The sequence below is a fragment of the Pipistrellus hanaki genome (assembly GCF_964339955.1).
Source record: "Pipistrellus hanaki genome assembly, chromosome: 1".
In the NCBI taxonomy this organism is placed as follows: Eukaryota; Metazoa; Chordata; class Mammalia; order Chiroptera; family Vespertilionidae; genus Pipistrellus; species Pipistrellus hanaki.
Window position 1 is genome coordinate 87,682,890 of NC_140503.1, and position 26,295 is coordinate 87,709,184.

The following is a 26,295-nucleotide window of genomic DNA, read 5'->3' on the forward strand; positions in this document are numbered from 1 at the left end:
TTTTTACTTTTATTGGTTGGGTTATTAAAACTCTCTGGGCTTCCGTATTCCTCACAAAATGGAAGGGTTAAATCATATCATTCTTTCTGTACTAATTGGCTAAGATTCTGTGAGTAAACAACTATTTACTAAACACCTACTGTGTAGTATCAATATATGGCCTCTGATAAGTTTTGAATATACATATATAAGAAGTTCTTTGTTTTTAAGGGCCTTCTAATCTAATGTAACACTTCTGAAATTAAAAAAAAATATTACACATACATATATTCTTAAATGTAAAGTGTTCTGATAAACTCTCCAAGTGCTGTAAAAGCAAGTAGGGGGGAAAGTATTTGGATTTTATTTTGAGAAGAGTATTGATGAGCAAGATTGCAAGGTAATGTGCTTTTTAATGACAAGAATCTGACCTCACTATAGCAGAAGGCGTGGGAAAAAACATGGGAAAGAGATCCGATGAAGCTGTATTATATGCCTCTTGGAAGTAGAGAGGTAGTTTGGTATTCAGAAGATAAGAGGAATTGAGTAGATAGTGAATGTGGATGAACATGGGGAGGTAGAAGCAAATTCAAGCCAGGGAGTTCCCTCAGGAGGAGAATGCTGTTACTGAACAAAAAAATTAAGTTCTGTGGTGACACAGCTGTTAGGTGTGTCACCATATTGTTTTGCCTTTCCTTAGTCTTAATTTGCAGGCATTCAAATATATATTCAAATGTGATTTCTCCATTAAAGTGACAATTTTATATCTGAGTTTTTAGAGATCCTTGAAATACTTATTAAAATGTGGAACTGAAAAAATAAGTGGAATCGAGGTACATTTTATATGGCTGAGGTGGCATCTTATGTGCTGCTACTTTTTGAGGCTAAGATAAACAGTTTGAAACTCTAGAGTAGGGGAAAATATGTGTGTGTTTTTCTTTTTTGTTAGTGACTAAGAAATATATCAACTGAAAGGAAGTTCTGTTTAATTTTTTAAATGTTTATCAAAATAGTTTTAAATTCTGTTTCTATTTTACTGTTGTTTTGGAAAAAATGGCTATTGAATTTTCTTAATACATACTTTTAAATGAAGTGGTATTGAAAACTTGCCTTTATCTTTTTAAAATGTATTTTTCTACTTTCCTCTCACTGCAAGGCCTAGTAAATGACAAAGATTCAAAAGATTCTATGACAGAAGGAGAAAATCTTGAAGAGGATGAAGAAGAAGAAGAAGGAGGAGCTGAAACAGAAGAACAATCTGGAAATGAAAGTGAAGTAAATGAACCAGAAGAAGAGGTGATGACTTTAATTTATAGCAAATAGGTACATTTGTACTAGAGTATTTTGACTATATGAGCAAAATTTCCTTTATAAAATAAAATCTACCCCTCAGTTGTATGATAGTAAACTAGAGGCCTGGTGCATGAAATTCATGCACGGTGGAGGGGGGTTTCCCCTCAGCCCAGCCTTCACCCTCTCCAATCCAGGACCACTGGCTCACAAATGCTCTTCTGCTTGCCTGCCTGGTTGCCCCTAACTGCTTGCTTCCCTCTTCCTCCCCCCGCCCTTGCCGGCCTGATCACCTCTCACTACCTCCCTCTGCTTCCTCCCTGCTGGCCTGGTTGCTCCTAACTGCGCCCCCTCTCAAACTGCCCCATCCCCCCGCCAGCCTGGTCGCCCCACTTAGTTTGCTGGTCAGTCGTTTGGTCGTCCCTCACTAACCCCCCTGTTGGCCCGGTTGTAGGCAACCATCGTTTGAGGGTTAATTTGCATATTATCTCTTTATTCTATAGGATATAATTAATAGTATCTCTGAAATAAAATCTCTGGATTCATTAAGGTTTTTTAAGAAGTAAATACTGATCATAGGATTGTTTTTTATTATTATTTAATCATAGAGGAAGGGGGGGGGAGAGAGAGAGAGAGAGAAACATCAATGATGAGAGAATCATTGAACAACTGCCACACTGAGCATTAAGCCCACAACCCAGGCATGTGGCCTGATCAAGAATCGAACCATGATCTTCTAATTCATAGGTCAACACTCAACTACTGAGCCACACCAGCAGGGCTGTTTTTATTAAGACTAACTTTTTAGAGTAGTTTTAGATTTATAGCAAAATTGAGGGGTAGGTAAGGAGACTTCCTGTGTACTCCATGCAGTATCCCAGACATGCACAATCTCCTCCTTCAGTCTTCACTAGAGTGGTACATCCGCACATTGATGAACCTACAATGTACAAATTCTACATTGACACATCATTATCACCCAAAGTCTATAGTTTACATTAGGGTTCATTCTTGGTGTTGTATAGTCTATGGACATGTATTATTATGGTTAGGATTTTTATTTAGTAAGCAATTTGAAGAAAAATGTTGTTTGTTCTCCTGTGTTTCTTAATCTTACTTTTGAATATGAACTTTTAATCTGTGGGTTTTATGGAAAAAAAATTATTGACTACATATTAATGAACTTAGCTTTTTTTCTCTCAGATATAATGGTATAGAAATCTGAAATTCATCATGCACTGTGATAACATGCCCTGTTGTTTTTATGACTCTATTAGGCTAAACCATATGAAATTGATCTTCTATTTGGACCTACCAAAATATCATTTTTTTATATAGATTAAGCTAATAGTTTTAATTCTTTCCTTTTTACTTCTAAACCTGCTTAAGTTTTAAAAGTTTCAGCTAAAATAATAGAATGTCTGAGATTTGCTTCATGATCTGGAGGTAGACTGGGGAATGTTAGGGGTATGGAAGAAACTAGAAACTGATTATGAGCTAATAGTTGTTCAGTTGTGAAATGCGTAACTAAGGGTTCATTAAGTATCCTGTCTCTATTATGTATACTTAAATTAGAAAGTTAAAAAATAAAAAGAAGGATACATAAGAATAAAAAATAATGAAAATAAAATTTAAACCTTGGAATTAGCACTTTCTCATATACTAAAACAATTATAAATATAAGTTTATAATTATTAAGGTTAATATTAAGGTGTATTTGTGTGTGTGTGTGTGTGTGTATGTGTGTGTGTGTTCCTTGAGTGCTTAAAGCATTTAGGAGAGTATGATAACTTAGAAGTGTTATTTAAACTTTTCTGAACCTTGGGTTTTTCATGTATAAAAATGGGGACAGTAAAGCTTATCCTTCCTTCTTTAGAATTGGGTAAAACAAAAACAAAATGTAGTATGTGAGAACACCTCCCAAACTGAGATGCTTTTATACAGTGTAGTGCTTTATAAAATTGAGTGACTGCTTTCAATTGGTAATGATGTTAAAATGAATTATTGCTTTGCAGAATTGGATGGATATTAAAAACCAATTATGACAAATTCAGGCTCTTTAGTTAGTTAGGGGGGAGAAAAATACACAAGGTTCAGGAAACCCATTCTTTGTGGAATTCATGGAAGAGATTCTACAAAGGATCTTTGTGTTATTAGATTAGTGAAAGATAGTGAAATGGGATTTCAGCTGCTGGTATGTAGTAACTGTTGCCCGCTGACTTTGCCCTACATTTGTGAATAATAAACAATTATACAGACGTTTTAAAATCATTTTAAGGCATGTAAAATGTAATTACCCTTTCTAAAATGTTTTAATCATCTAATGTTAAATTTCAGGAGGGTTCTGATAATGATGAAGAGGAAGGAGAGGAAGATGAGGAAGAGAATACAGATTATCTTACAGATTCAAATAAGGAGAATGAAACTGATGAAGAAAATACTGTAAGTATGGCTGAAAATTTGCTTCTTGAAATTGTGCAACATTTTCATAGTATTTCAGTTTTATTATAATTATTGAAAACTATTTCTTTCGGTGTTTATTTTCAGTTTGTTTTCCTAAATACTTTTTTTTAATAAGTTCTTTTAATATTTAATAATGTTATATATTTTACTTACTCATTCCTTAAGTATGTGAAACAAGTTAAGTTATCAAATACCAAAGTTTCTGTTATACAAATCATTAATGTTACAATTTCTGGTCTGATTTCTTATTTTTGTTTTGTTTTAATAAGGAGGTAATGATCAAAGGAGGTGGACTTAAGCATGTACCTTGTATAGAAGATGAGGACTTCATTCAAGCTCTGGATAAAATGATGTTAGAAAATCTTCAGGTATGAAATGTTGTTCTAGTTCACAATATCTCTCAATACAAAACATTGCAGCACATTCAGTTCTGGTTAATAGGAAGGTCTCTACTATGTAAATATTTGCCTCTGTAGCATTCTCCTTATTTGTATAATTTGCAGCTGCCAGTGCTTGGATTTCATGTCCTGATTTGTACCTTTCTTTAAGATAGTGTGGGAATAAATGTAGTAAATACAAGACCTGGAATAGAGTAATTTCATTATAGCAACTTTGACCTTTTCTTTCTGAATCATCTCTAAGACCCTTTACTTGCAGTTTGGTTAGGAGTCATACTTTGCAGAAGATAAGTATTTAGGGAAATTTAATTTTGTAAATTCCTAAATTTGATGTATAATTTGAATAACAAATATTTAGAGGAATATTAGTTATTTGATGTTTAAAGAATTGTTAATTATTTAATGTATTCATGACATTAAAGCACTGGATTTTAGAAAAAGCTCTGTCAAGCCAGTAATTTTAGAGTAATTATGTTTTCCTATAGAGTTGAAATCTCATAGATTGTATACTTGAGCCCTATACATACTAGTTGTTGTTAAACACTTTGGTGACTTGAAAAAAGTACCTTTGTTGGAATGGTGGGATGAAAGCTACTTGGGGTGGGTTTAATAGAAAATGAGAAGGGATGAGGTGAAAATGATGGCTAATAGATGTAGCTAACTCTTAAGGAGTTTTTACTAGAAAGGGAAGAGAAATGGGGAGGTAGCTAAAGAAGGTCAGAGTTAAAAGAGGTGGATTATTATTGAGATTAAAGATACTAGGAAAATAATAGCAGAGTCTGTATACTTGTGGGGAATAATCCTTTAGAGAAAAAATAATGGATTTTACTTACATTGCTTCTACTAAGGCTGAAGGCTATGATAATGTACAAATTACTACTAAAGGTATAGTAGGCCAATTTGTTCATGTATCTAGAAAGCTCTTAATTTAGTAAATAAATCTTACATCACTTAGGAGCACAAATCAAATAAAATAATCATTATAGTCTGCTGAGGCCTTGTGCATGAAATTCGTGCACAGGTGTGTGTGTGGGGATACCCCTCACCCTAGCCTGCACCCTCTCCAGTTTGGGACCCCTTGGAGGATATCCAACTGCCAGTTTAGACTCGATCCCAGGGATCAGGCCTAAACCGGCAGTCAGACATCCCTCTCACAATCCAGGCCTGCTGGCTCCCAACCGCTCACCTGCCTGCCTGCCTGGTTGCCCCTAACTGCCCCCCCACTCCTGCGGGCCAGGTCACCCCAACTGCACTCTCCTTGCCTACCTGGTTGCTCCTACTGCTTTCTCCCCGCCCCGCGCCCCCCCCCCCCCGCCAGCCTAATCGCCAATCGCCCCTAGCCACCCCCCCCACCCCCGCCAGCCTGGTCTCCCTCAACTGCCCCCCCCCCCCCCTTCTGGCCTGGTTGCCCCTAACTGCCCCGCCCCCACTTGCCTGATTGCCTCTTACTGCTCCCCATGCTGGCCTGATTGCCAACTGCCCCCTCTGCTGTCTTGGTCACCCCTAATTGCCCCTCACCCCCCCCCCCCCCACCCCCGTGGCCTGGTTTTCCCCAACTACCCCCCCCCCCCCCCCCCGCCGGCCTGGTCGCCCCTCATAGCCCCCATACTGGCCTGATCACCCCACGCAGCCTGCTTGTTCAGTCATTTGGTCACCCCTCACTAACCCCCCTGCTGGCCTGGTCACCCCATGCAGTCTGCTTGTTTAGTTGTTTGGTCATCTCTCACTAATGCTCTTGCAAGCCTGGTCGTAGACAGCCATCTTGTGAGGGTTAATTTGCATATTACTTCTTTATTATATAGGATACTCCATGTGATAAGATAATAAAACAATTTTCTTTATAAAGAAACTATCTTACATTAGTCAGAAGCCACTTATTCATTTGTCTAGCAAGTATTTATTGAGTACCTACTACGTGCTTAACTGTGGAGCAACAGGTTTACTATAAAGTAGTACGTAAAAAAACAAACAAACAAAAAAACAGACCTGCTTTCTACTCTTAGAATGTAGTTTTATGGGGAAGGCAGATATTTAACAAGTAAACAAACACATACTTTCAAATTGTGATAAATATTCAAGAATTAAAAGAACAGTGTTTTCATAGAAAGTAAGGGAAAGGGCCTTCTTTAGATAAGATAATCAGGGAAGGCATCTCTGAGATCATGACTTCTAATTTTTAAAATAATTTTATTGGGTATTTATAGAATATTTTCTTTTTAAAAAAATGAATTTCTATTGATTTCAGAGAGGAAGGGAGAGGGAGAGGGAGAGATAGAAGCATCAATGATGAGAGAGAATCATTGATCAGCTACCTGCTGCATGCTCCCTACTGGGGATCGAGTCTGGGACCCTTCAGTACAGGCTGACGCTCTATTTACCGAGCCAAACCGGCTAGGGCTGAGATCATGACTTTTAGAAAAGACAGGTAAAATGGAGTCATGTAGGGGAAATAGGAGAATGATTTGTTGAAGTTCCTGAAGCAGAAAAGAACCAGAAGGTCGGTATTAATGGAACATCGTCAATCTGTGGAAGAGTAGCACAGCATGAGAATAGATTATTGAATGGGACACCTTTGGAGTGGTGCCTTCGACAAACTAAAAGCAGGGAAACTGCTCAGAGAGACTGTTGTGGTGTGTGACATGATGGTCATCTGTTTGATAGTGCGTGGGCACCTGGAGAGAAGTCTGGATTTGAGCTAGATTTATTTGGTGCTTGATTGGATAGTGGTGTAGGGAATGAGGAGTCAAGGATGATACTCAATTTTTTTAGCTTGGGCCACTTGCTAGTCTCTCTGACAGTCAACAAGGGCAGAGTGAGCAGGCATTCCACTTGGCCATGGTAAGTTTGAGAAGCCTATGGAAATGTCTGGAGATCATAGAAACATAAATCATAGAGATGTCTGGAGATCAAGAGAAACATAAATGGAGTGATTGTGAGAGCATATACAGTGATGAAACCCACCAGTCTTGGGGGGAGACTCACAGATAAACAGGCAGTTATGGCATACGAAAATTATGAGGGAAGATGTGTGCTATGATTATGACTGAAAAGACACAGTACATTACAGGAACAGGGAAATTTAGTAGAAGCAACAACATTGTGTGTTTGGCATGGAGGGGCTGGAGTGATAACCTGGAGCCAAGTCACAGTTCTTCACGGGTTAATAAGGGTTTGGGGGCCAGTGGTTTCATCTGCACAAAGATTACTCAGACTCTAATGATTGTGTTTGAAAAAATGTAACACTGAATGAATTGTTTGCAGTTTATATTGACATATATCAGTGTGCCTTGGAGTATTTATATTTTTTCATTTCTGTCTTTCAGCAACGAAGTGGCGAATCTGTTAAAGTGCACCAACTTGATGTTGCTATTCCCTTGCATCTCAAAAGTCAGCTGAGGAAAGGACCTCCACTTGGTGGTGGAGAAGGAGAGACAGAATCTGCAGATACAATGCCATTTGTCATGTTAACTAGAAAAGGCAATAAACAACAGGTAAGAAACGGCCCTCTGTTATCATGATTGATAGAATCAAGTAGAAGGAGTAACTATATTTTTTAGGTTCTAAATTGTTTTTTGCCTAAAAGGGGAAAAGAGTTGAAAGTATTCAGTGGTAGAAATAATTTCATCTAGTATATATTCAGAAGACACATCTCTGACTTGTACAGAATGGTATTTTTGAATGAAAGGACATTTATTTCAGTAGGGAAGGTTCTTAAGTATGCTCATAGTGGGAAAGGCAAAGAGGACAGATACATCTCAAGAAAATGCTCAGGCCCTGCCCAGGAGCTAAGGGTTGGTTAAAGCGTTGCCCCTATACACCAAGGTTGCGGGTTCCATCCCCAGTTAGTGCATATACAATATAATAATCAACCAATGAATGCATAAATAAGTGGGACAACAAATTGATGTTTCTTTCTTTCGCTTTCGCGCTCTCGTGCCCCCCCCCACACACACCCTCTTCCTTCCTCTCTCTAAGAAAAAAATGAGTAAAAATTAAAAAAAAATGAAATATGTTGATAATGAAAAAAAAGGAAATGCTCAATTGTTATGGTTTTTCTTAAAAATAATTGTTTTTTGACTCTGGATGCTTCTCCATTCTCCTTAGATTGCTTCCCTCTTCTTTCCTGTACTTCACAGATGGCCCTCAGAATCATTTCCCTGTTAAGCTGTTCCTTCAGGGATACATACATTGACAGCTTACATCCTGCTGAGGGAGATAGATAAACATCATATACTTGCAGATAGTGAAAAGTGCTATGAAGAAAATAAAGCCCAGCTCTCAGACACACTCTAAGATATATCATGCATTACCAGTGCTGTAGGAGTATTTTTGAAATCAAGTTGCTGCTTAAAGTTGATAGAATCTCGTGATAATTGACAGCATTTTCCTGATTAGTGGTATGTAAAATAATCTTACAATAGAATCTTAGATTCTATGAAATAGGGTAGGTACAACAACTTCTCTTAGAGTTTAATACCTGGCTCCCACACTCATTCAAATAGTCATTTAACAGATATTTATTGTTTACTTGCTACACACCATACATTATCCTATGTGTAGAACATACAGCAGGCAAGCAAAGTCCCTCCTCTCTTTGGGAGATTTCATTCTATTTATGGAAGGCGGACAATAAAATACTAATTGCTATGAAGAAAAATAAAGCAAGATAAGAGGATAGAAATCGACTGGGTTGGGCCATGAGAGGGAGATTACTATTTTAGGTGGATGATCAGGGAAGACCTCTAATAAGGTATCTCATGGTGGAAGGGATATTCTGTTCCCTCCCTACCAGTGCACTCTCAAAGAGATGATTGCCTAAATTTTATCTTTGCTTTTGTTATGTAATTTCATATTTACACAAAGGATTAAAGTTGCACAATAAACCATTATTTTGCTGTAGTGCAGGTAAATCTTGTGATTCAAGAACTATATGTTAATTAGAATGTGGAATGAACATTGGAAAGGATTTATATCATGACTCATTTTAATAGTTAACTTTGACTTAGGTTCAGAGCCCTGCTGTAACTTTTTCAGATACTGTGTTCATAATTCCTTTCCACTCATAAGTTCATTCTTCATTCTCCAGTATGGTGCATTCAGGAAAGTTTCACCCTGTCTCATCCTTACATCAAGGTTAAATTCTTGCTTGTCCTCCACTCATTCTCTGGAAAAATGAGGAATTCTTTGAACTTTGCACGATTGCTGTCCTCAGTACACATGGAACTGCTAGTTTACCACAGTTACCAGGATATTCAAAGTTCAGACTTTTTGCTTTTCTTGGGACTATGTTCTCTGTGATCGACTTTTATTTCTATCATTGCATTTTAGGACTGCTTCGTTTTATTTTTCTTAAAAAACTTTCAGTTCTTAATACCAGATGTTTGGGTGCCAAAAAAAGGGCGTCTCCTCTCCTCTCCTGTCCTCCCCTTTCCTCCCCTTCCCTCCCCTCTTCTCTCCTCCCCTCCTCTCCCCTCCCCTCCTCTCCCCTCCCCTCCTCTCCTTTCTCCTCCCCTCTCCTCCTTTCCCTTCCCTTCACTATTTATTCCCCTATACCAGGGGTCTTCAAACTAGTAGGAATTAGGAATTAGTAGTTCATATAGTCCGGCCCTCCAGCTCTCTGAGGGACCGTGATCTGGCCCCCACTTTAAAAAGTTTGAGGACCCCTGCCCTATACCGTCTTCCACCTTCCACCTTCCCCAATCACCATACCATTATGTCTATGAGTTCCTTCTCTATTTTTTCTTTTTTGCTCAATACCTCTATCTCCCCAACACCCTTGCCACCGAGAAGAACTGTCTGCTTTTTGTAAGTCTGTCTCTATTTTGCTTGTTAGTTCAGTTCATTAAGTTCCACATATGAGTGAAATATGTTGCTTATCTTTTTCTGCCTGGTTTATTTCAATTAGCATAATACTCTCCAGGTCTACCCATGCTGTTGCAAAGAGTAAAATTTTCTTCCTTTTTATGGCTGAGTAGTTTTCCATTGTATAAATGTACCATCACTGTTAAAAAAGGTGTGTTTGTTATTGTGAAGGGCAATACTGATAACTTCAGTTAGCAGTACGTTGGTTCCTATTCCCTTGTAGCTCTTGCAGCTACTGAAGGAATATAATTACACAGAGTAATTTTATTTACGGTACGTTTTTCATTTGTCCCTCCCTTTTGTGAGGCACACATGAAAATTCATTATACCATTGTCAACTTGTTTACCCCATATGACCTTTTCAGAAATGAAATAAAAAACCTCTCTTAAAAATACTTTTGAGCTTTGAACAATAAATTTATTTCAGCAGACTTAAATTCTAACTCATATGGCTCAAAATAAGACAGTGTACTTATTTATTAAAAGGAATGTTTTTAGTTTAAAGTGGGTAGGTTATATACTGTGTAACCCTTGTAGCTTTATACAAAATGAGTAGAAGTCCTTCTTAAAATGGGAAATTTTGTTTAATTTTTAAGAAAACAGTTTTATTGAACTTTATTAAAAAACATTCTCAAACATGAAATGAGAGTTCAAAATACTTGGTTATTAAGTACATTTTCAACTCAAACTTTATTTGGAATTTTGGAAAAGGTTCAACTTTATGAACATTATTTGAGAAACATCACTGCTCTTTTGTGGTCTGAAAAAGAAAATACATTTTGTTCAGGTTTTTATTTCTTTATTTGCGTTTTGGGTGTTGGCCCTTTTGGTGCAACGGTTTTTCTAGAAATGTGAAATGTGTTGCCTTTATAGGAATCTTTGGTTCTTAAGTGAAAGATCTCTTTGTGTACAAATTTGTACTCAGAAATAACTTTCTCCTGTAGTCATTAGGAAAATACAAATTTATACCACTGAGGTGAGTAGGTAGAAAGAAAGAAGGATAATTCTATTGATATTTTATCTAGGTTTAATATTTATAAATTAGAATACTGAGTTGAAATAAAATGTTTTGATTACTTAAATGTTTTAAATTAATAAAATCATTATGTTATAAAGCTATTTTATTATTTTAAACAAATGCACAATATATTATAGTTTAATGCTTGTAAACAACCCTTTTTTCAGTTAATATTTATAAGGAATCATTATTTGTTTTACATATCTTTTGACTGGAGTAACTGATACTATCTGTCATAGTAACTTGGGATTATGTCTATGTGTTTGGATACATATATGTATTTTTTCTGCAATTTCAGCTACAGTTATGAAGTAGTTTTGTTTTTAAATTTATTTTTAACATATTTGTTTTGATTTTAGGGAGAAGGGGAGAGAGAGATAGAAATGTAAGTGATGAGAGAATCATTGATTGGCTGCTTCCTGCATGCCCCACACTGGGGATGGAGCCTGCAACCTGGGCATGTGCCCTCACTGTGAATTGAACCGTGACCTACTGGTTCATAGATTGATGTTCAACCACTCAGCCATGCCATCTGGGCTAAATTTATTTTTTATTTTGACAGTTTTAAAGATATTCCCCATTTCCCCCCACTTATCCTCTTCCACCCAACTCCCTGCCCCACCCCAGGCCTTCACCACTGCTATCTATACCCATGAGCTGCACAGATATGCATATTAAGTTCTTTGGTTAATCTGTTTCTGTCCCTTACACCCACCTCCCCTCTGAGATATATCAGTCTGTTCCATGCAGCCATACCTCTGGACCAGTTTTGTTCATCAGTTTATTTTATTAATTGAAGTAGCTTTAAAATACAGTGTAAATCACCATTACCCATTATCATATTCCAGGAAATCTAATTGAGTGACTATTGTTTTTGCCATCTATCTTGCTATAAGAAGAACCTCTCTTTTAAAAGTATATCAGTATGTCAAAGGCACTGGAGAGGATGGCATCAGGAAATTTGTCTCTTGTGCTCCCTCTTTTCTATTCTTGTAAAGCACATACTACATGAGAACTTTCCCTTTTGTAAAACTTGTATCAGGTCATAAAGTGTTTTTGTCATTTATTTATAACTAGAGGCCTGGTGCACGAATTTGTGCATTAGTGGAGTTCCTCAGCCTGACCTCAAGCCAAAACCGGCTCTCTGACACCCCTCAAGGGGTCCTGGATTGCAGGAGGGCACAGGCCAGTCTGAGGGACCCCACCAGTACATGATCGGGGCCAGGGAGGGACACCGGAGGTTGGCCATCTGAGGAGGGACTGGGGGAGGGCTCCAGGGCATGTTCAGCCTGTCTCACTCAGTCCCGATCAACCGGACCCCAGCAGCAAGCTAACCTACTGGTTGGAAAGCATTTCTACCCTGGGACCCTTGAGTCTGCAGGCCAACACTCTGTCTACTGAGCCAAACCAGTTAGGGCATGGATTAGCATTCTTATGCAGTTTTAAGCTTTACTAATAATTTTAAGGATGCAGGCATTTAAAAGCATAGGTCACGCAGGCAGAAGTCTGGGATCCTGAGCACAGCTCTCCATGTCTTTCCTTTCTGCATCAGACATTCCTTTAGTTCAGAGTGTTAGAGGAGGACTCTATAATGAGAGGGTGCAAATTATACACAGCAGAGAGAATTTAGGCTACAAAACATCTCCATTTATTACTCAGATAGTTGCATAGCTTACTTAACAATTTCCATATATTTATAGGTTTTATCTTATTTTGTATACCTTGTGCAATTATAAACCAAGGACATCCTGCTGAAAACAAAAACATTCCATAGATAAGGACTCTCTTGCATAACTGAAATAGATCTTGTATGTCAGTTCCTTAACTCTTCCTTCTTTCCAGCATCACAGCTATCTTGAGAATTATGAAGGTCTGTTAATACTGAAGGTGGACTAGATTTGTTCAGTGTTGTTCAGGAGGGCAAAACTGGTTCCAGAGCATAGAAATGAAAAGGATACAGATTACAGTTTGCTACATAAAGCCTTTCTGACAATTATATGAGAAGGTCTACAAAATGGAAATGCTCTCATTGCTAGGTGTGTGCTGCCAAGCAGGGTGCAGGGAAGAGGAGCTTCTGCTTTTCATGGAGGTTGAACTTGATGGCCTCCACTTCCCATCCAAATCTAATAGGTTTGTCTCTAATAAAGTAGTACTATTTTCTGTGTATGTTCTTAGATTTTACTGTCTTTACTGACTTATGGGAAAGGAAAGACATTATTTTTTTTTCTAAATTCATTTAATTCTTCTTGTTATTTTATTTGAAATCTTTTTTTCCCCTCTTGATTTTCTCAAGTCATTTGTTTTTTCCTTTTTCCCCCCTCAGTTTAAGATCCTTAATGTACCCATGTCTTCCCAACTTGCTGCAAATCATTGGAACCAGCAACAGGCAGAACAGGAAGAAAGGATGAGAATGAAAAAGCTCACGCTAGATATCAATGAACGACAAGAACAAGAAGATTATCAAGGTATAAAATCATTTAAAGGACAGAAGTAGAAATATTTGATTCTTTTAGGTCTTTTAAAATATAGAAAATAAACATCATGTTGACCTTTCCATATCATGTTTATATATATTTAGTCTGAGAAGTTGAATGTTTTTTTTTTTTGTCCCTTCTATCTTCATTTTTCTCTCACCTATTTATAAAATAAAAATAATTGTCATCATAATTTGCTAATTCCATAACTCAGATTCCATACCAATAGAGCTATGTTTGCAAGTGAGATAATCAATTTTTAATCATGTCAGCCAAACTGTGAGCAAATTTACTCAACAAATATTTATGATCTCTTTTTGCCTGTTTGGAAATCCTGGTCTTGAGGAACCCATATTCCTTCATATTTGAGGGTATGCTCAAATTAGAGCTCTACTTTTATATAGACACTAGAGGCCCAATGCACGAAATTTGTGCAAGAGTAGGCCTTCCTTCCCCTGGCTGCTGGCACCGCTTTCCTCTAACACCCGGTACCTGGGCTTACCTCCAGCAACTGGGACCTGAGCTTCCTTCCAGCCACCAGCAGGCTCCCAGGACCTGGGCTTCCCTCTCAGCTTGGTTTCGCCTGGAAAGTTGTCTGGAAGGATGTCTGGTCTAATTAGTATATTATGCCTTTATTATTATAGATTATTATAGATACTTAATATTCTTGGATTAACTGGAACTTTATGCAAAGAATCCATGGATATCTCATAAGCCATCTTTTTGGCATCTCTGTGGCACCCAGATTTTAGAGCCAAAATATAGTTGCTTATATAATATTATACTGACAAACTGCTTTTTAAAAGAAATTTTATTTTATTGATTTCAGAGAGGGGGAGAGAGATACAAACATCAGTGATGAGAGATAATCATCAATTGGCTACCTCCTGCATGCTCCCTACTGGCTATTGAGCCCACAATCCAGGAATATGCCCTAACTTGAATCGAACTGTGCCCTCCGTGGTTCATAGGTTGATGCTCAACAACTGACTGACACTGGCCAGGCTGGCAAAATGCCTTTTTGTGCAAGCGATTGTTGTGTAAATAAACACTCAGTTTCTGTCTTTAAATCTCACTTCTAGCATCTCCTCTTCCAGTTGATGGACAGCATTCTTTTTAAAAATAATATAATTCTTTATTGTTGAAAGTATTGCATGTGTCCCCCTTTCCTCTCATTGACCCCCACCAGCTCAGACCCACCCCCACCCCAGACCTTTACTCCCCTCACTCCCCCCTCATTGTCTGGATAGACAGCATTCTTTTTATTTTTCTTTTTCCCCCCAATATATTTTATTGATTTTTTAGAGAGGAAGAGAGAGGGATAGAGAGTTAGAAACATTGATGAGAGAGAATCATTGGCCAGCTGCCTCCTACACACCCCCTATTGGGGATGTGCCTGCAACCAGTGTACATGCCCTTGATGGGGATCGAACCTGAGACCTTTCAGTCAGCAGGCTGACGCTCTATCCACTGAGCCAAACCGGTTTCGGTTAGACAGCATTTTTAATAAACTACACATATAAAAACCTAAGTGACCATCTGACCGTTGGCCGTTTGCTCAGTAGCTGTGATGCACAATGAACACCAGGAGCAGACGCTCTGACCAGTAGAGGAGGGAGCCTGATTCCTTGTGGAATCAGCCGTGGGTTAGGTTGCTGCTGGGGCACTGTTGGACCCGAATCTGCGTCACCTGCATTCCGGACCTATCGGGGGATGTTGGAGGCCTGGTTTAATGGATTCGTGCATTGGTGGGGTCCCTCAGCCTGGCCTGCACCCTTTTGCAATCTGGGACCCCTCGGGGGATGTCAGAGAGCTGGTTTTGGCCTGATCCCTGCAGGCCAGGCTGAGGGACCCCACCAGGCCTCTAGTAAACAATAATAGCTAATATTCAGTATAACTATAGACCAGATACTGTTTTATGTACTTTTTCAAAGCAGTTAATCCTCACAGTTCTATAAATGATTATTATTCACATTTTATATTTAGGGAAACTGAATTCAAAGTCCCACAACTAATTAACAGCAGAACCAACATTATCCTGTTCCAAAAACAGTATTACTATATCTCATACTCTTTTACTGCCTCACAAGATACTTACTATAAAGGCCAAATTGACAGTAATGGAGACATTGGATTTTAAAGAGCAAATCTCATTTCTTGATGTGATCTTTCAGTATTTAATCATTTTAATCTGTTTAACTGTCATTTTCTTTAGTCAGCAACATGACTGAACTAATACACGTGATCTCTCTGGGGTGTTTTATGCTTCATGGGAGAGAACGTTTACCAGAGTTCACCACCTTTTCTATTTTGCTCCTCATGACAGAAATGCTGCAGTCTCTTGCCCAGCGCCCAGCTCCAGCAAACACCAATCGTGAGCGGAGGCCCCGTTACCAACATCCAAAGGGAGCACCTAATGCGGATCTAATCTTTAAGACTGGTGGGAGGTATGACTGTCTCTCAGTTCTCCCTTAGCTCTTCTGTGTATAAATTAGGTAATTCTGGATTATTGTTCATGATAAAGACCTAATTATTAGCAAAATGGTAAAGTCTTCATGTTATAGGTATTTAAGAAAAGAAAACTTATTTATAAAATAGTTACAGGTGTTTGGTTTTTTAAGTCTTGATTTCAGCCACACTGATGTTGGCTTTCACTCTCCCAAGGGGTCTTTTCTGTTTTTAAGGTTGGTTTTCTTTTGCATTTTTAGAGAAGACTGGTTTATATATTAGTCTGAGAGAAATCGTAGGCTTTGTGTTAGGCTCTCTCAGGTCAGTGTTTAGTCATCTTAATGTTTAAAAAAACTTGAAAGTATAGCAAGCAGGTTGAGTTTGTTTTGTGTTATTTTATTTGTTAAATGATGAAATGTCCTGCTGGGATTTATGTTATTTCTACTTTAACTTGAATTGCTAAACCTTAAATAATTAAAACTCTATAAGGAATTTCACATAGAAAATGTTCCCTAATAAAGCCTCTTTTTAAAATCTACTTTTAAAGAATAAAATTATCCAAAGATTTTTTGGGAGGTCACCTAAAACTTAAACCATCAACTCAATTTTCTTGTTGTTGGGTTAGGACCCAAAGTGCCATTGGCTTTGCTGCTCTTACTGAGCTCTCTCTTGAATATTAGTATTGAGACTGAGGATATACAACAGACCCAAGATGTCACCTTATTTGGAGGCCAGATGAACAGGTGTAGAAGGAAGTGTGTTGGAGTAGCAGGAGTAACTCATTGTTGAGGAGAGTCTCGAAAATGCAGATGTTCTTTAAGCCTGTATCTTTTACTCACTAATATACTTGTGTGTTCCTGATGATGGTTTTCTTTGAACTGTATGTTCAGGCAACTTGAATCTAATTGAAATTTTGAAAATTGGTTTGTCATGACTGTTTAGGGATCTGTTTTTGTGGTTTTTTTTTTAATATATATTTTATTGATTTTTTTACAGAGAGGAAGGGAAAGGGATAGAAAGCATTTATGAGAGAGAAACACCGATCAGCTGCCTCCTGCACACCCCCTACTGGGGATGTGCCTGCAACCAATGTACATGCCCTTGACCGGAATCAAACCTGGGACCTTTCAGTTCACAGACCGATCCTCTATCCACTGAGCCAAACCGGTTTCGGCTGGGGATCTGTTTTTAATGTCTACTAGCTGTAATGTTTTTAGAAATGCTGGGGGAGGGAGGAAGGAAAAGAAATGCTATACAAACCCATCTAATTAAGCATAGTAAGATATTAGGTTATATTTAATATCCAAATTTCATTAAAGTTCTTTAATAAAACCTTTTATTGCTGCCAAAATGTAGAAGCAGCTAGCTAGGTTAACATGCCATGGGAATATTAGTTTCCTGCTTTTATATTTTTTTAGAGTAGCATTAAATATATACCACAGTATTCTTGATAATACCTGTTTCCTTTTTTTGTCTGGTGATTGGAGAAAAGAACTGTTAGAATATTCTTATATTGATGTTCTCTATCAAGTTCACCTGTCCATATTGCAAGTGTAGCATCTTCCTAATTTGTAATGCATTGGGTGATACACAATTGATATCTGCAGTAGGGTTTGCTCCTCTCAACTTACATGCATCCAGCACCTACCAGGGATTCAGCCCTGCATTATGGAAAATTGAAAAGTCAGGGGGGGAAAACGTGTTAACTTTCGGTCTATTTATATAGTCCACTGGAAAACCAAGTACAGGTAACTTGAGAGAGCTAATTCTTCCCTAGTCGTATATTTCTTTAAAAAATCATTGATTGAAAGTCTGTTAAGTACCAAACATTTCTTATGCAATAGGAAACAAAAATATTGGAAAACAGTAGTGTAAACTTATATGTTATAATGGATGTATGTATGAGTACAAAGGCATGCCTTTCTTAATTTGGCAGCAGTTTTTCAAAATTTTTTGTTAAAATTTGTTTTTCTTTCCTCCCTCCAGCTCTGCCTGCCCCTAGTTAGGCAAATTGGAAGAATTGGCCACATTTGTTCTTTCTCACGTCACATTGTGAGGCTCACTGAAGTCTGCTGTCTTCCTGCCTTTTCACTGAAACTGCCTTTCAGCCACCAAGCTGCCTCTGAATGCTTCATTCAGGAGTCTTTTAGGCTGTCAGAGCACTTAGCATATGGACCTTTTCTTCTTGGCACACTCTCTTCACTTCACTTGGCTCTGCTGTCTTCTGGTCTTTCTTTTCTTTCACTGACTCATCCTACTTCTGTCTCCTTACTCCTTTCTGGACTTGCCTCTGCCTAGAGATGCTATGTCTTTGTTTTCTGACTATATATCCAACTATCTTCTAGATGGCCACCTAGATGTCTCATAGGAGCATAAACATCACTATGTCCCTAACCCCCAGCTGCTCTGCTTCTCTGTTCTCTGGCTTAGTGAATAGAAACACTGCCTACCCAGTTGTCCAGACTACAAATGGAGGTTTTTAGTTTAGTTCCTCTCTCCATCAATTTCCATATCTAGTTAATTAACAAATTCTCTAATTCTACTGCTGAATAGCTCTTACACTTTCCTATTTTATTCCACTTCTACTGCAAGATTCTAGATCCAGCTATCATCACCATTGCATTATTGCCAGCAGCCTCCTGATCTACTTCTTAATCTTCAATTTCAACCCCTTCTATTTTATTGTCTCTGCTGTACCCACAGTGTTCTTTCTAAAATGAAATCTGCTGTCTGATTATGTGAGCTCTTCAGTGGGTCCTCGTGGCTTATAGGAGAAAGTCCTAACTCCTCTACTTGGTTAACAGGTTGAGAGTGTACTACATTATTGGTTTTATCTCCTGCTATTTCTCCCCCTCCCCCCCACTCCCAACCAAGCTGGCCTTTTAGTTCTTTTACCATCTTTTCACCTTCCTCTGTTTGGAACCCTCTCGTGCTTTATCTCTGGACCACACTGCTCCTCCAGCAGGTATCTCCTTGGTATTCTGAAGTCTGACATACGTCAGTATGTACTTGCTGTCCTGGCTCAGGGTCTTTCCAAAGACACTGCCAATCACTTGCTAGCTTGCTTATGTTCTCCATGAGGTTGAATGAATGGGGGCAAAGGCAAAGCTTTTAGTGCCTAGCACATAGATGCTTAGTAAATATTTGTTGAATGAACAAAGGGCCTTTTATAAGTCTATGTGTAGTCATTTAATAAACTTTTCCCACATGTTCTGTTCCCTGGCTTTTTTCCTTATTTCATGATTTTGTGAGAATCCCAACTCTTGATCTACCCTCAGTACCTGGTTTAAATATCTTTTTAAAATCATAACCCAAAAAATAAAATCCTAACTTGTCCATCACTCTTGAAAATGGTTCTCTGCCAACTATTGTGATATTTTCAAAGCCAGTGGTGATAGCAGTGTAGAACAAGCAGACATGTAAATATGAGTTTTTTAGTCTGTTGAGCACCAAATGTTTTTTAAACTTTTAAGTGAACAAATGTGTAGTCATACTAACTGATGGGGTGGATTTCCCTGGCGGTTTGGCGCCTCTTTGTTTTATTTTTAACACTGGGCCAGACTTAGCAGAAAGATATATATGTAGAGCAGTGGTTCACCAGATGTCTTCAGGAGAACATGCTGAGTGGGGAATTCCTATTTAAAGGATTGAAAAGAAAATTCTGTGAATGAGGTCTCAAAACTGTTTTCAATTTGGCTCCTAACTTGGCTAGTGCTTTTTAAAAATGTTAATATTGTTGATGTTATATGGCAGATAAAGGGAAATTTATTTAGAAACTGGTTATCAAAGCAGCTTAATGTTTTTCTTACCTGTGGATTTTGATAAGGCTCTGAGGTGTTATGGCTTTTTTCATTTTCTAATAAGGATTGAAAGAGACTATAAATTAAAATCTCAGTCTTTCTCATGGGGTAGTAATGCTCTAACATTTGTTTATAACAAGTTAAAAATAGCAGAAATGCTCTAAGTAAACAATTATCTGGGTATCTTATAGTGCATAACAAGGTTGTTTTCCACTCTGATAGTGTTGAAAAACTATAACTTAGCATCTTTGGTAGGTGTTAGTACTAATGTGATTTATATGCTGCAAATTCATATGGACTGCATCCCTGCTCCTTAAACTTTAAAATATTCCCAGTAGGGGGTGTGCAAGAGGCAGCTGATCGATGACTCTCTCTCATCGATGTTTCTAACTCTCTCTCCCCCTTCCTCTCTGTACAAAATCAATAAAATATATTTAAAAAAAAAAAATAGAATCCCTCTGGAATCCAGAGTGTAAATTGTAAGTACTTTTTGGACTCTTACATTTTTAAATCTCTCACAATCATTGTTTGCTTATAAACTAGTTAAGTGGCACCCCCTACACTATAAGGATATAAATGTGTCTTATTTACCAAGGACTAGGATCATTTTTTTTTTACCTATCATTCATTGAACTTATTTAAAGTATTCTTTTTTTACAATTTTTTTAAAAAAAATTTCTTTAATTAAGGTATAATATATGTGTCCTTATCCCCCATTGCCCTCCCCACTCATGCCCTTACACCTCTGTTGTCTGTGTCCATTGGTTATGCTTATATGCATGCATACAAGTCCTTTGCTTAATCTCTCCCCCTTACCCTCCCCTACCTTCCCTCCGAGGTTTGATGGTATGATTGATGCTTCTCTGTTACTGGATCTGTTTTTGTTCATCACTTTATGTTGTTCAATATATTCCATAAATGAATGAGATCATGTGATATTTATTTTTCTCTGACTGGATTATTTCACTTAGCAAAATGCTCTCCAGTTCCATCCATGCTGTTGCAAATGGTAAGAATTCCTTTTTTACTGCAGCTTAGCATTCCATTGTGTGGATGTGCCATAGTTTTTTAATCCACTCATCTGCTGATGGGCACTTAGGTTGTTTCCAAATCTTAGCTATGGTGAATATATCTCTTCTGATTGGTGTTTCTGGTTTCTTGGGATATATTCCTAGAAGTGGGATTATTGGGTCAAATGGGAGTTCCATTTTCAGTTTTTTGAGGAAACCCCATACTGTTCTCCACAGTGGCTGCACCAGTCTGCATTCCTACCAGAAGTGCACAAGGGTTCCTTTTTCTCCGCATCCTTACCAGCACATGTCATTTGTTGATGATAGCCAGTCTGACAGGTGTGAGATGGTCATTTTGATTTGCATCTCTTGGATAATCAATGACTTTGAGCATGTTTTCATATGTCTCTTGGCCTTCCTTCTGTCTTCTTTTGACAAGTGTCTATTTAGGTCCTTTGCCCATTTTTTGATTGGGTTGTTATCTTCCTTTTTGTTAAGTTGTATGAGTTCCCTGTAAATGTTGGAGATTAAAATCTTATTGGTGATAACATTGGCAAATATGTTCTCCCATGCAGTGGGCTTTCTTGTTGTTTGTTGATGGCTTCTTTTGCTGTGGAAAACTTTTTATTTTTATTTAGTCCCATTTGTTTATTTTCTCCTTAGTTTCCATTGCTCTAGGAGCAGTATCTGTGAAGAAATTGCCTCAGCATATGTCTGAGATTTTGTTGCCTATGGATTCCTCTAATATTTTTAAGGTTTCCCATCTTATGTTTAAGTCCTTTATCCATTTTGAGTTTATTTTTGTGTATGGTGTAAGTTGGTGGTCTAATTTCATTTTTTTTTTTTTTTTCATGTATCTGTCCAATTTCCCCAACATCATTTATTGAAGAAACTGTCTTGACTCCATTGTATGTTCATGCCTCCTTTGTCAAATATTAATTGAGCATAGTGGTTTGGGTAGATTTCTGGGTTCTTTATTCCATTGATCTATCTGTCTGTTTTTGTGTCAGCACCAGGCTGTTTTGAGAACAGTAGCTTTATAATACAGCTTGATATCTGGTATTGCGATCTCACCTACTTTGTTCTTCTTTCTCAGGGTTGCTGCAACTATTCGGGGTCTTGGGGTCTTTTTTTTTTATTTTTTTTTATTTTTATTCTAGATGAATTTTTGGAAAGTTTGTTCTAGGTCTGTGAAATATGCCATAGGTATTTTAATGGGAAGTGCATTGAATCTGTAGATTGCTTTGGGTATTATGGACATTTTAATGATGTTGATTCTACCAATCCATGAACACAGTATGTTCTTCCATCTGTTTATGTCTCCTCTATCTCTTTCTTCAGTGTCCTGTAGTTTTCCACGTATAGGTCATTTACCTCTGTAGTTAGTTTATTCCTAGGTATCTTTAATTTTTTTGGTAAATGAGATTGCTTTCCTAGTTTCTCTTTCTGTAAGTTCACTATTGGTGTATAGAAAAGCCATAGATTTCTTGGCATTAATTTTGTATCCTGCTACATTGCCGAATTCATTTATTAAGTCTAATAATTTTTTTAAATATATTTTATTGATTTTTCACAGAGAGGAAGGGAGAGAGATAGCTAGAAACATCGATGAGAGAGAGTCATCGATCAGCTGCCTCCTGCCTACTGGGGATGTGCCTGCAACCAATGCACATGTCCTTGACCGGAATCAAACATGGGACCCTTCAGTCCGCAGAACAACGCTCTATCCACTGAGCCAAACCGGTTTCGGAAAGTCTAATAATTTTTGATGGCATCTTTAGAGTTTTCTATGTACAGTATCATGCCATCTGCGAATAAGGACAGTTTTACTTATTCTTTTCCAATTTGGATGCCTTTTATTTCTTCTTCTTGTCTAATCACAATGGCTAGAACTTCCAGTACTATGTTGAACAGGAGTGGTGAGAGTGGGGATCCCTGACTTATTCCTGTTCTTAGGGGAAATGGTTTTAGTTTTTGCCCATTGAGTATGATGCTTTCTGTGGGTTTATCATATATAGCTTTTATTATGTTGAGGTATGATCCTTCTATTCCCACCTTGCTGAGAGTTTTTATCAAAAAAGGGTGTTTTGGATTTTGTCAAATGCTTTTTCTGCATCAATTGATATGACTATGTGATTTTTATCTCTCAATTTGTTTGTGATGCATCACATTTATTGATCTGTGGGTATAGTACCATCCTTGCATCCTCAGGATAAATCCTACTTGGTCATGGTGTATGATCTTTCTTATGTGCTGCTTGGATCCGATTTGCTAGAATTTTGTTGAGGATTTTGGCATTCATGTTCATGAAGGATATTGGCTTGTCATTCTCCTTCATTGAGTTGTCTTTATCTGGTTTTGGTATTAGGGTGATGCTGGCTTTATAGAAGGAGCTTGGAAGTGTTCCTTCCTCTTAAATTTTTTGGAATAGTCTGAGGAGGATAGGTTTTAGTTCTTAGTTCTTCTTTGAATGTTTGGTAAAACTTCCCTGTGAAGCCATCTGGCCCCGGGCTTTTGTTTGCTGGAAGCTTTTTGATGACTGCTTCAATTTTTTCCATAGTTATCAGTCTATTGAGATTTTTAGATTCTTCTTGATTGAGTTTTGGAAGGTTGTATTTTTCTAAGAATATGTCCATTTCCTCCATGTTGTCTAGTTTGTTGGAATAGTATTTTTTTTTAACAATTCTTTGTATTTCTGTGGGGTCTGTTGTTATTTCACCTCTTTCATTTCTGATTTTGTTTATTTGGGTCCTCTCTCTCTGCTTCTTGGTGAGCCTGGCTAGAGGTCCATCAATCTTGTTATCCTTTCAAAGAACCAGCTCTTGGTTTCATTGATATTTTGTATTGTTGTTGTTGTTTTTGTGTCTCTATGTCATTTATTTCTGCTCTGTTCTTTATTATCTCCTTCCTGTGCTCACTCTGGTCTTTTCTTGTTCTTTTTAATTCTTTAAATTATAGAGTTAGATGATTTACTACCATTTTTTCTCATTTTTTGAGGTAGGCCTGTAGAGTAATAAACTTCCCTTTCAGGACTGCTTTCATTGTGTCCCATAGATTTTGGATTGTTGTGTTTTTAATGTCATTGGTTTCTAGGATATTTTTAATTTCTTCTTTGATCTCTTTGGTAACCCAATCATTGTTTAACAGCATGCTGTTCAGCATGTGGCATTCTGCTTGTGTGTGTGCAAAATCCCCTTGTACTAAGGACATGGTTATACTGGATTAGGGGCCCATCCTACTCTGATGTGGCCTCTTCTTCTTTCTTTCTTTTTTTTTTTTTTTAAATTAATATATTTTTTATTGATTTTTTTTTTTTTTTTTTTTTTTTTTTTTTTTTTTTTTTTTACAGAGAGAAAGAGAGAGGGATAGAGAGTTAAAAACATCGATGAGAGAGAATCATCACTCAGCTGCCTCTTGCACACCCCCTACTGGGGATGTGCCTGCAACCAAGGTACATGCCCTTGACCGGAATCTAACCTGGGACCTTTCAGTCCGCAGGCCGATGCTCTATCAACTGAGCCAAACCGGTTTTGGCTGATTACATCTGTAATGACCCTATTTCAAAAGAAGGTCACTTCCTGAGGTGCCAAGAATTTAGAACTCAGCATGACTTGGGAGTACACAATTCAACCATAACAAAAATCACGAATTCTCAGCATCTTAGAAAGTAGTTGTAGAAAAGATAACTGGATCACTGTCAGAATTACTTTTTTTAGAGCCCCCTTTCAGGATTCTATTGTCTTAATCCAATAGGAGTTTGTGTACTCCTTAAAAAGCATTGATTAATTTACAGTAAACAGTGACTGGTGGAATTCAGGGGTTCTTTTCTTACCAGGGGTTTGTCCTCGGTACTAGTTCTTTAACCTTGCCCTGTTTGTGCTTCTAGGAGACGTTGATCCAGCAGCACGTGTCATTTCATTAGGTCCTGTATCTGATGTTGTGGATAGTGGAGTCCTCCAGCAATTGAATGAGAGCAGTGGACACATCTCAGCATGTCGGTCTAGAGAGTTGCGAATCTGAACAACCTGGGACAGGCTGGGGCCATGAGGCAGAAACAGCAGCCTCTGCCAACACCGGAACAAGCCGCTTCCAGATAGGGCATAAACGGCCTTTTGTAATGGAAATCACGTGAGGGTTAATCTTCTCTGAGAATGGCAGTCAAGACATGAGATGGTTAACTTGACTACTGAGCAGTTACACCCAGAAAGAAGAGCGTCAGTGAGATGACTGAGCCTGAGAAGAAGTGATTGTAATGGTAATGGTAAGGGGGAAATGAACTTGAGTTTTAAACTTGATTTGAGTTACAGTGTCTCTGAATTGAACATCCCATGTTGGAAGAAGATACATTTGGGGGCTCCAGAACTACAGTAGGAAAGTATAGCGCAAGCAGTAAAATCTTCTAGTAAAAACTTACATGCAGGACAACAAAATGATGAAAAATATCAAAGTATCAGATAATCCACCAGGAAGGCTTTTGTTTAGGAATCTGTTTCAAGAGGAACAAGGGATGAGGGACAAAAATCAGTTTTATCCATCAAGAGTCAGTGATATAAAATTGCCCATTTGGGTAAAAGAAAAATGTGAAAGACTGTTAGTATTACAAAGAGCATGGATTCAGATGACTTAGGGAAGTCACACCAGCCTGAGTAAAGGGATTCTGAGCCCATTGTAAGTATCATTGAAAACAAATGTGCCAGTCAGCATGTCACAGAAAATGGACGAAGGACAGCAAGAAGTGGATCAGAAGATTTTGTTGACCTTCATGGGTTTACAGCCTTTGTCTCTAAACAAAGTATGGAAACAGTAGAGCTTTTATTTTGCTTTTTGTTTTTGTTTTGTTTTGTTCCTTCTCCCTCCCCCCCAAATAGAAATGAGGGTTCTTAGTCTGTTTCTGGCAATCTGTTAATTTATTAGGATAGTTGTCTTTCGTTTGCTTTTCAATAGGCATAGTAAATTTAGTTAAAGAGCACATCTGTATGCTACAACTTGATTACATCTTTTTTCTAGCTATTTTGCATTTTTTCTTTTACCATGTTTCAGTTTCTGCATGTAGAATTGAATAAGAAACAAAACTTGTAAAGTTGTAACATTTCACATGGAAATGCTGCCCAATCTTCACCAGCTTCAGAAATCTGACCTTTGCCGATGCTGCAATAAAGTGTTGTAATTTAGATATGCTGTGGTTGGGTTTTATTTGGTTTTGGTTTTGGAAACCTACTAAATGGATAAATCAGTATCTTTCAAGGTCATCTTCATCCTTTCTAAAGTTGTCTCAGATTTCTTCAGCATCTCACTAGTATTGTTGCTCTCACTTTAGCATTCTGTATTTGCATTGTTTTCCTAGGTGCCTGAGTTATTAGCTTACCTTTGGGTCAGTACAAAAAGTATCCTGTGGAGTCCAGTGAACAAATAGGCTTAAAGCTAATTAGAAAATGTTGGCACAGCACGTCTAACATGAGGAGTGTTTATGTTTTTACCAGAATGTGTGCAAACCTGGGTGATAAAAGCCTTTGAAAGGCAGGCAACTCAGAAAGGAATCACAAGAACCATTGT

At 37.8% G+C, this 26,295-nt stretch overlaps 1 protein-coding gene across 2 annotated transcripts in view; it reads left to right on the forward strand.

Moving 5' to 3' along the window:
• UPF2 (UPF2 regulator of nonsense mediated mRNA decay) overlaps window positions 1–25,913 on the forward strand; it is a 108,323-nt gene extending 82,410 nt beyond the window's left edge. For both annotated transcript variants that reach the window (XM_084875639.1, XM_084875640.1), the window contains exons 16-22: window positions 1,136–1,275; window positions 3,607–3,711; window positions 4,002–4,100; window positions 7,454–7,621; window positions 13,334–13,475; window positions 15,811–15,931; window positions 24,629–25,913. In XM_084875639.1, coding sequence (XP_084731765.1) covers window positions 1,136–1,275; window positions 3,607–3,711; window positions 4,002–4,100; window positions 7,454–7,621; window positions 13,334–13,475; window positions 15,811–15,931; window positions 24,629–24,638 — 785 coding nt within the window. In that variant the 3' untranslated portion in view covers window positions 24,639–25,913. The remainder of the gene's footprint in view (window positions 1–1,135; window positions 1,276–3,606; window positions 3,712–4,001; window positions 4,101–7,453; window positions 7,622–13,333; window positions 13,476–15,810; window positions 15,932–24,628) is intronic.
• Window positions 25,914–26,295: the final 382 nt, after the last annotated feature.